This window comes from Podarcis filfolensis (assembly GCF_964270895.1).
Source record: "Podarcis filfolensis genome assembly, chromosome: 6".
Taxonomy (NCBI): domain Eukaryota; kingdom Metazoa; phylum Chordata; class Lepidosauria; order Squamata; family Lacertidae; genus Podarcis; species Podarcis filfolensis.
The window spans coordinates 77,996,168-78,006,936 of NC_139609.1; the positions used below are offsets into that span (position 1 = coordinate 77,996,168).

Below are 10,769 nucleotides of genomic sequence, written 5' to 3' on the forward strand. Positions count from 1 at the left end.
CTTATTAGTGAGCAATGCACACATCTGACAGCTCTCTTTACACCAAAGACAAACGGCTGCACCTTCTCTCAACCAGCCCTCTTCAGTGAAATATATCATTGTACAGGTAGATGTACAAAGATTTGGCCAATCAAAATGTTTTATGGGCTTCAGGACCATTGCTTTTCTTAGTATGCTGTTGGGAGTAGAGGCAAAGGGATCTATCAGTGTTGGTTCTCACAGTTGTTCATTTTTCCAGCTGCAATTTTATGCAGCAACTTTTTTAAAAAAAATGGTCATAAAAGTTCTCAAGCATTTAAGTGCAAACTTTTCCCAATAAACATGTTTGTATGCATGTTTTGACTAATGGACACATTTCAGCAAGCAGTTTCTTATAATACAATGCATTTGTGTATGTTAACCTTCATTAATACATGCATTTATATGCATACTTTACCCTAGTATATGCAATTTTTGTACATATTACTTGCATTGAAAAATTCAGATAAATTTGAATTTAGAAGGATGTCTGTTTCTGTTCTCATGTTTTGGAAAATGTGTACATGCTGCAGAATTGCATACAAAGATGTGTTTATTAGGAGATATTTGCTGATGAATTTTCATGAAGACTTTCAATAAAATAAACGTGCAAACTAATGTGGAACTGTGGAGAACTGAAGATCAGAAAAGTTGAGAAACTGGGAAAAATAGAAATTGACAGATTCACCCATTCCTGTCTCTGTGACAGTTTCTAGCCTAGTCCAGTAGCAGACTATGAAAGGGGGGCTATTTAAACCAGAGAACTGTTATGAGAGGAAGGGTTAATTCACACCCTTCTCCGCCATGGCTGTGGGGAAACTGGCAGCCTTCCCTCAGCTACATTTCATTAACAAAAATATAACATTGGGAGATCACAGATCTCCCATCAGTAATTAATAGTTTGGCCTCAAACCAAATAATAATTAAAGTTTTAGAAAGACCCTTGGTCATCTCTGAAGAAAAAGAATGCAACTTGAAATCAAGGCTTCAAATCAAATGATAAATCCATATTAATCACAATGCACTTACATTCTGAAAATGGGTTGATCTGCTTTTATTACCAGATGGATAACAGTCAGAAGGTATATACTAAGGCATACAAAGTGCTCTTAGCATCACTTGTGATAGCTCCACTAGTCCTGAGTTAGGATTGAATTTATGTCTTTTATGTGCAAGTTCCAAAATCTATTTTTTTAAAAAATAATTTTTTATTAAAGGTTTTTATAACGACAACAAACATATAACAAATACATAAACAGACAAAAAACAAAACAAAAAACATGTACCATTTCATATCTTAATTTCTTATACCTTTCTTCCCTGACTTCCTCATGCCTCCCTTTTCTGTATTCCAAATTCTTATCAATTACTCAGCAAATCTTCCCTTATTTTAATTTAAATTTAATCTAATCTTCCTTATTCTCCTTGTCTTAACCCTTACTAATAGTAACCGTTTACTTTCCAGTCCAACATCATTCTAACTTTCATTAATTTTGTAGTATTTCTTTAAATAGTCCTTGAACTTTTTCCATTCTTCTTGCGCTGCTTCTCTTCCCTGGTTTCGGATTCTGCTCGTCATTTCTGCCAGGCCCATATAGTCTATCACCTTCATCTGCCATTCTTCCAGTGTGGGTAGTTCTTGTGTCTTCCAGTACTTCGCAATAAGTATTCTAGCTGCTGTTGTAGCGTACAAAAAGAAAGTTATATCCGTCTTTAACACCCCCTGTCCGACAATGCCCAAGAGAAAGGCCTCTGGTTTCTTAGGGAAAGTATATTTAAATACCTTTTTAAGTTCATTATAGATCATTTCCCAGAATGCCTTAATCTTCGGGCACGTCCACCAAAGGTGAAAGAATGTACCCTCCTTTTCTTTACATTTCCAACATTTATTATCAGGCAAGTGGTAAATCTTTGCAAGCTTGACTGGGGTTATGTACCACCTATATATCATTTTCATAATGTTTTCTCTCAGAGCATTACATGCCGTAAATTTCATCCCGGTGGTCCACAACTTCTCCCAATCAGCAAACAAAATATTATGACCAATGTCCTGAGCCCATTTAATCATAGCTGATTTAACCGTTTCGTCTTGTGTATTCCATTTCAGCAGCAAATTGTACATTTTTGACAAATTCTTAGTACTGGGTTCTAACAATTCTGTCTCCAATTTTGATTTTTCCACCTGGAAGCCAATTTTACTGTCCAATTTAAACGCTTCATTTATTTGATGGTAGTGCAACCAATCTCTCACCTTCCCTTTTAATTTCTCAAAACTCTGCAATCTCAATTTATCCCCTTCCTTTTCCAAGATTTCCCAGTATTTTGGCCACTTCGACTCCATGTTTAACTTTTTAACTGCCTTAGCTTCCATTGGCGACAGCCACCTTGGAGTTTTATTTTCCAGCAGATCTTTATATCTAATCCAAACATTTAATAGTGCTTTTCTGACAATATGGTTTTTAAAACTTTTATGTGCTTTAACCTTGTCATACCACAAATATGCATGCCACCCAAAAATGTTATTAAAACCTTCCAAATCCAAAATGTCTGTGTTTTCAAGAAGTAGCCATTCTTTCAGCCAGCAGAAAGCTGCCGCTTCATAATAAAATTTAAAGTCTGGCAGGGCAAACCCCCCTCTTTCCTTTGAATCCGTTAATATCTTAAATTTAATTCTGGGCCTCTTGCCCTGCCAGACAAATTTAGATATATCTTTTTGCCACTTCTTGAAACAGTCCATTTTTTCCATTATTTGCAATGCTTGAAACAAAAACAACATTCTTGGCAATACATTCATCTTTATAACTGCGATTCGACCTAACAAGGAAAGCTTTAAGTTTGACCAAATCTCCAAATCTTTTTTCACTTCTATCCAAGTTTTATCATAATTGTCTTTAAATAGGTTCACATTCTTAGCTGTCATGTTTATACCCAAATATTTCACTTTTTTAACCACGGTCAACCCTGTCTCATTCTGAAAGTTCCAAGTTCCAAAATCTATGCCCAAGATTGCCTTGGTGTTCGTAATGTGATCTTGTATTGTAGGTTGCTTCCACGCTAATACTTTGTTCTGGAGTTGCCCCTTCAGTCAATGTCATTGCCAAATTGTTGCATTCTAGTGCTTTCTGTGTTGTTCTCCATTGTTTATTAGACCTCGTTTTTGATAAAATGTGAATGTAGCACCTGCCTGCCCAGTAACAAAGCATTACTAAGGCTTTTAAGTACTACTTCACTTTTAATTAAAAGCTTACTGCTCGCAAGGTCTGCCTCCTCCCCCCGCCCCCATTCAGCACAGCTATGGGGTTATTGATGAATTGGCCCTTTCGTTTTCCTTAACTGATTATCTTCTCTTCCCTCCATGAAGTGATGAGACTATGATGAAGCAACCTTGGTCCTTCCCTTGTGGTTTTGTTTCTGCCTTGTGCTTCCTAATTCCACTGGAATTTCATGCTGGTTGACTGTCTCTTGGCGATGTTCAAAAACCTCTTCTTGCCTTTTCTAGGTCCTGAATACTTGAAGAGGCGACTGCTCCAGGAGCTCATGGAGAACGAAGAGACTATAGAGAATACTGAAGAGCCACCAACTGTGGAACAGCCACCTCCACCACCACCTCCAGAGAGCCCTCAGGTTGATGAGCAAGATTCCACCAAGCCCAAAGAAAGTCCCGCTCGAACACCTTCACCAGCTGGAACACCACCTGAGGCCAAACGAGCTAAGCAAGGTTCTCAGAAAAGCCCTGGGAGCTGGAATGGAGATCACGGCAAGGATGGCAGCGGCACGGGAAGTAGGCCCAACACACCTTCTAAAGCTCTGCTAGCACCTGCAGAGAAGGCAGCAGGTGGCAGTTGGCCTGCTTCCCGGAGCCCCAGCCACCCTAGCCATGTGAGGGTTGCTGCTGACCAGATGGAGATCAAACCCCTTCAGAGGATACATCAGGAAGGCGACGTCGCATTATTTCAGGGCTATCACAGCTATGCTGTGAGGACCTCCCCGGTTACTCCCCCAGTGGACTTTGAGGAAGAATCATTCCCTGACTCCAAGTTGCCTGCCAAGCCAAGTTCCCCAGAGCCCAAAGCAGATGTGAAGGCCATTGAGCACAAACTGGAGCCTCAAAAGAGGGGAGGTACACCTGTCTCTCAGCATGAAGCAGCTCACGAAGAAAAAAAAGCACTCAGAGCAGAACCTAAGCAGGATCTCAAGCAACACCCGCCACCAGAACCCAAAGCAGAAGAGAAAGCCGAAGCTGCAGCTGAAGGCAAGCCTGAACGGAAAACTGAAACGAAGGTGGTGGCCAAAACTGACCCCAAGGCTGTGGTGAAGAAAGTTGCTTCACCAGAGGCAGCAACAAAAGAGGTGGAAGAGCATGAAGAGGTGCTGCTACATGGTCTTTATAAAGGAGAGGGGAGTGTTTTTTTTTCCATTGGGGGCTGGATAGGGGAGGGAAAGAAGCAAATAATAATCCGAATCTCCTTTTCAATTTCTCGTTTGCTTCACTGCTGTCATTTGTGCCACATTGCTTTCATGTACAAAAACCGAGATGGGTACATAAATGCACGACATGCGTGCACCTGATCTGGACTACTGTCTACATGTGAAAACTTATTTTAAAAACTACAGTACTGTGTGAATTGTTATGTGTTCCATTCCATCAGATGGGGCTGTAAGGTACTGTGAATTGACATTTTTAAGTCAGGTCAATAAATACTACCAGATGCAGATAGGATTTACTCAGGTGTAACAGTTTGGGGTGTTTTTGTGTGTGTATATCACCTATCCCTTTTCCACCTCCTGCCAAACAATTTTAAAAAAAAATAGCTAGAGCAATCTTCTAGCTGTAAATTTTGCTTTGTGGTTCAGAAGATTTCTCTCTCTCTCTCCACACACACACACACACACACACAGAGAGAGAGAGAGAGAGAGAGAGAGAGAGAGAGAGAGAGAGAGAAAATCACACAATATATTATGTGCTATCTATATTTCCAGTACCACAGCCATGTTAAAATACACGTCGTGGTTTGTTGAAAATGTTAACTTTGTTGACTTACTGCTAGGGTGAGTGTTCCTGGATTGTAGAACAGGGTTGGCATCAATGGCAGCTGGTGCTCATTGGGGCTGGTAGTACAGAGGGTAGCTGATGATTGATGAACTCAGGGGTAGCATAGGCAGAGTGAATGGTAGGCAGAGCGCTCCAAGGCAGCAAACCTATTCACCCCCACAGAAGAGTAAGTGAGCATCTTGGAACTTGCTTCTGAATAAAAAATGCACATGATTCTATTCATAATCATACCTCATCAGTGTAATTAACCATTTCATATAGTGATAATACATCATTCTGATAGAGAAGCCAGCAATTACCTTCAAGAACAGAGCTATTTATCCCAAACAGCCCAATCGAATGCATGGTTACTTGGAAGTAAGCCCTGCTGGGTGCTCCCAATAAAGTTATATTGCAAACTTCCCAGCCTGGTGCCCTCCAGATGTTCCAGTTCCAACCATCCCTAACTATTGGGCTTGCTGGCTGTGGCTGTTTAGAGTTGGAGTCCAACAATATCTGGAAGGCATCAGGTTGAGAGCAGCTGATGTATTGGAGTGCCGGGTTAGAACTCCCCTCTTTTTCTCTTAGCCGTGCTTCTGTGTCTGACATGCAGAAATTGAACAGGTATGGCTATATCCATGGTGGGGAAAACATCTTCCAACCTGAGTTTCTGCCTGTATACATAGAAGTGATTTCCCCCCGAAGTTCATATGAGTGCAGCTTTTTTTAAAAAAACAGGCTAATGCTGAATTCACAGGAGCAGAGCCAGCAAAAAAGGGGTTGACATTCCTGCTGTCTACAGTCCAGAAAAATGCCTCAGGTGGTATATTTGCAGAAGACAAATTTGGTTACCATCTTTTCCATGCACAGGGCTCCAGTGCCTTTAACAGCTGCAGGAAAGGCAGGTATGCAACATGTGTAGCTTCTCCCAAAATGAAGATTTAGCACAGCTTGCTCCAGGCATCGAAATGAACATTACCCCAAATATGGTGGCATGAGACTGGCCTGCACAAATGTTTAGGTGCGGTGATGATGGAATGAAAGCAAATAACCCTAACCCTATTGATTTCATTAGTACCTACTGCAGGACAAGGGTGGCTAACCTGTGAATGTTGTTGGACTTCAGCTCCCATCAGCTTCAGCCAGCATGGTCAGTGGACATGGATTATGGGAGTTGTAGTCCAACAACATCTGGCGAGACACAGGTTCCCACCACTGCTCTACGAATTGCTTCTGACAGTGGTGGCTGTAATGCATAAAAGCCATTGACAGAACTATTTTTGCTTTCACAAGTGAGGAAGTTTTTCATCTGTGTCTTCTAAATCACAGTAGATAACATTACACTCTTGTTGTTTTTTCCTTAGGGACCTAACACAATCATCATTTGCATGGTCATCCTATTGAACGTTGGCCTCTCCATCTTATTTGTCCATTTTCTGACATGATGAGATGCTAAGACAAGGTAAGGGGGCCAAATGAAATGGCTCAGAGTGCCCTATTGTTTTGACATTTTGGGAAATGAAGACTTCGCTTTGGAACCTTTTTGTAAAAGGACAACTTGGTTATCTGGCTACACATCCGTGCACAACTATTGTTTCCTGTTTTGTGAAGGAGAGGAGAGGTTCCAGTTCTGTGCATGTTTATTTAGAAGCAGTTCAATGAGGGGTTGGTCCCAAGAAAATTTGCATAAAGGGTCACAGCAGGATATCTATCTACCCTCTCTCCATGTCCCCCCTCCCTGTCACACGCACACACACACGCACGTCTCAGATCTTGAATAAAAAAAGAACAAGAAGCTGCAAAAGCTTCCTTACAGAACCACACTCATATAGGCAAACTCCTGTAAATACATGAGACCCAAACCATCTCGGACTTTAAATACTAGCATTAGGACCGTGAATTGGGCCAGGTAGCTTACAGGCAGTCAGTGAAGTACTTTCAGGATTGGTGTTCCATGATCCCATTTTGCTGTTCTGCTCAATAGCCAGTGGCTGCATTCTAGCTGTAGCTTCATTTTCAAGTGCAACCCTACATAAAATGAATTGCAATAATTCAGCCATGACTTTTGCTGGGTTAAGGCCTCTAATTCCTTGTTAAATAATTCCTTTATCCTGACACCTCTTGTTGAAAGCTTTTTGGAGTGTGACATCTTAAACATTAACTTAAACAAATAATTATATTTTCTATTACCATTGCTACTCCCTGTTTTCTTTCTCGCTGATTTCTATTCTTACAGAAGTTTCTGCTGACATCTATGCCTTGCCAGAGGTATAACACCATCCATTCAGAACCATCTAAAGAGGGAGGAGCTTAGAACCCAGTGTTGGCATTGTGGTCATGAACTTCCATAGAAGGCTTCTGAAGAGCTTGTTAGCCTAGGCCCCCAACTATAGACGATCTCTTCTGCCCAGCAGGAAGAAACCTTGACTGTTGCATCCCCCTCCTCATTCTTCCTTTTGTTGTGAATGAGAATTGCCTTAAAGTTTCATAACTTTGTTGATACTGTTGTACTGCAGTTTGAAGAAACAAGGATTCATCTGTAATTGTGGAAACACAAACAAGGCAGTCTCTCCTTCAAATTCCACCGTGAAAATTCCAGGCTTCACTGGAAGACTCGTCGTTATAAATCTCCTGAAGAACACCATGTTTCTAAGCTATGTAGCAGCCAGGAATAATTGTTATAGCTGTTGATTTAACTTCTCCCACCCAAACCAAGATTGTTATGAATCCAGCGTTAGGAAAGGTTAGGCTTTGCTCCCCGCTGCTGCATAACTCTGAAAAAATTCTGTGTAGAAGTCCAGATTTTAGAGCAGGCAAAAGCCATTTCCTTGAGTAGTGGATCCACATTAGGATCCAAGTGAATCCACAGTGGAAAAAATGAAAACACCCATGGATTTCAGTGTAAGGATGCTTCAATGTAGTCTTATAAGCAGTCCCTAGAAATGAATCCTCTGCAGTTCTGCCAAGTAGGAATTAGATAGAGTGAATCTTTTTTAGAGTTTAAGAAACCTTCTCACTAAGGGCTGCATTTTGAATGTGGTTCGCAAAGTACTGGTAGATGAAGTCAGTGCTCAGTTAAGCAGTGCCTTGTCGGCATCCTCTTGTCATTGGAAGTTGCCTATTCCCCAGAAGTTAGACCAGCCGTGAGATTCACTTTGTACATTATGTTTTTCTCTGGGTATTCAGATGCACATATGACCTGGCATATGCAGAACCCTAAAAATTGTAATGCATGAATCAGCCCTAAATGTGTTTGGATGTTTTTCCTCCCCTCCCAAAGCATAGACTTTGATTCAATTTCAAAAGCTTTAAAATGTGCCTTATTTAAAACTGACTGTGAACTTGTATGTTTGCTGACACTCCTTGGTGCAGCAGAAGCTGGTTAAAATGAGAAAGTGGAAAAAAGGAACTTGAAAAATGTTGGGTTTAAAAAGGAAGGCTCCAGTTGCAGTTGCCAAGCAGTGAAAGCCTTATAATTATGGTGCCATAGACAGGCAGCAGGTAGACACCAGGGTAGTATTTTTTTCAGATCAGATTACTTAGAATTCATAAGTCGCTGAAAATGAAATTGGGAAGCAGGAGTGATGACATTTTGTGCCTTTCCCACTTGCTTTTTCTACTTTAATCAAATTATATTGTAAATTGGAGGAAGAGGGATACATTATCTCTGCCCAGCAGCCCACGTGTTGGAAGAGGCTTCAGCAAAATGCTTAGCCATGTTTGAGGAACATCCGCAGAACATGGGGTGATAACAGTTTAGCCAGCCTTGGGTTTTATGATTACTTTTTCTCTTCTAAAGGTGTTTGTAACAAATAGGCTGTTATTTGCTTTTGAAATGTGACAGCCTGTTTCCTGGCTCCCTAGCCGCCAGATGTCCAATTTCAGTATGCAAACTGCTTTATAACTATGTATGTTATTTTCTTTGAGAGACCTCAGTGGCCTTTATTTATCATGAAGCACAAAATCTGGTCCTTTTGAAAAAGGCAGAGATTGTTGCCAACCCTACCCCCCACCTCATAAACCCCGCTTCATACAAAAATGATGTTCTGCTGTCTCATTCTTCTGCTTTGTTCCTTACAATGTGATGGGGAAAGTAGGTAGATTTGCTTTATGTGGCATATATAAATATATGAACTGGGATCGAGAGGGCTTCTTTAGACGTGCCCAAAAGCTTGTGTGCATCCACTGTGGGGTTTGTTTGTTTTTTAATTCATTTGAACACCTGAAACTCCATGCCAAATCCCAAGCTGCATTTGAAACTCATCATTCTCATGTGCAGTTTGCCATTCAGCACGTCATGACTGCAGTTTAGTGTACAGAACTCTTTGGGTAGTTCTTTCGATCCTAACCATATGTGTTGTATGTAGATCCGGAGGGCTTGTGCAAACATGGTTATCCCTTGGTCCCTACAACCTGTAGTAACTGCTGTGTTTACATACAGGTAGCCACAGGTCTACCTCCAATAAGTAGTGATAAGTAATTCAGTAGAGCACGAACGGGTTATGTTTGATAATGCAGCCCCCAAGCACTTTCATATTCCCTGCCGTATCTTTCTAGAGTCCCGAGACCCCCAGCCTTCTGTGTTTTTAAAATGGCAATTTCCTAGCCCTCGTTGTTCCAAAGATGAGCTTGAACGTGACAAACTTTTAAAATGCACAAACATCATGCCTCAAATCCAGAGCCCCGTGTGAGCCCAGGTGCACAAATGATGGAGACTTTTCATTTGCTTCAATGGAAGGGGCTCTGTGTACATGCATTCGTAATCTGCCCTCTCTTTTAAAGCAAGTTGAAGGGTCTTGTTGGTAGGGGAGCTGCATGTGTGCAGCGTAGTGCTGGCATCCTCAAAGAACCGATGGATCAGAACAAATGTATGCACAAGCCTGCTGGGTTTTTTGTTTCCCAGTGCGAGCAAGAACAGGTTTACCTCAAGTTTGCATGCCTTCAAAAGTAGGTGTCTGTTGTTTGATTTTTCAGGTCTTACAAAAACGGAAAATGTTGTCACCACCAACAACACACCTTAATCACAAGTTTTTTAAAAAAATAAAAAGTGTATGGCAATTTGTATAATATCGTCCAGGAGTTTTCATCAGTTGTTCTGCTGGATTATGTGCAATAATAAAATGTTTTCTTTTGCTCACGTTACCCACTGTAAATTTTTAGATCGGTGGCTGTTAGAAATGGTATATCTCTGATATTATGCATTTTAAGTTAAATGTTAACTAGTCTTGTTCCACAGAAACAGCAAGCCACAAATCTAGGTGCAGCCCCGTCAAAGTTAAGTCGTTTTCAGTACCGTAGCTTTCAATAGGACCGTTTGAATGCATAATAAAACCTCTCCCGTTGAAATCAATAAGGTGGAATCACATCCCAAGAGATCTGGGGTTCAACTGATTTGTGTGTCAGGTTGTTATATAAACTGCAAATAATAACATACTAGTGAGAACTTAAGTCAGAATGTGTGAGATCTGTTTCATGGTGACAAAGTGCTTCGCCCCAGCTGAGAAAGTGTAAATGTGAGTTAAAACAAACGGGTAAGAAAGGCACATTTATTTATTTAATTATTTCAAAAGGTCAGGCAAATAAGGGCATAGTAAGGTCACTGTGTGCTTGAAGCAAAATTATGTAAAAACGTAAAACTCAGGAACTATATTCTAGGGATTGGAAGTCTGTAAGAAAGCTACTGTTCAGTGCTACCCTAGCAGAGGAGGGCAAGTTTAGC

The 10,769-nt window shown here is 40.9% G+C and overlaps 1 protein-coding gene across 6 annotated transcripts in view; it reads left to right on the plus strand.

Annotated features, from left to right (window-relative positions):
- Positions 1-10,192, plus strand: part of JPH2 (junctophilin 2) — a 61,321-nt gene extending 51,129 nt beyond the window's left edge. For 2 of the 6 annotated variants that reach the window (XM_083618573.1, XM_083618575.1), the window contains exons 4-6: positions 3,518-4,414; positions 6,413-6,512; positions 7,287-10,192. In XM_083618573.1, the coding sequence (XP_083474699.1) occupies positions 3,518-4,414; positions 6,413-6,495 (980 nt within the window). In that variant the 3' untranslated portion in view covers positions 6,496-6,512; positions 7,287-10,192. Of the gene's footprint in view, positions 1-3,517; positions 5,312-5,580; positions 6,513-7,286 lie in introns of all 6 variants that reach the window. The other 4 variants (XR_014549168.1, XR_014549170.1, XM_083618574.1 and 1 more) reach the window with 4 other exon arrangements.
- The last annotated feature ends 577 nt before the right edge of the window (positions 10,193-10,769 follow it).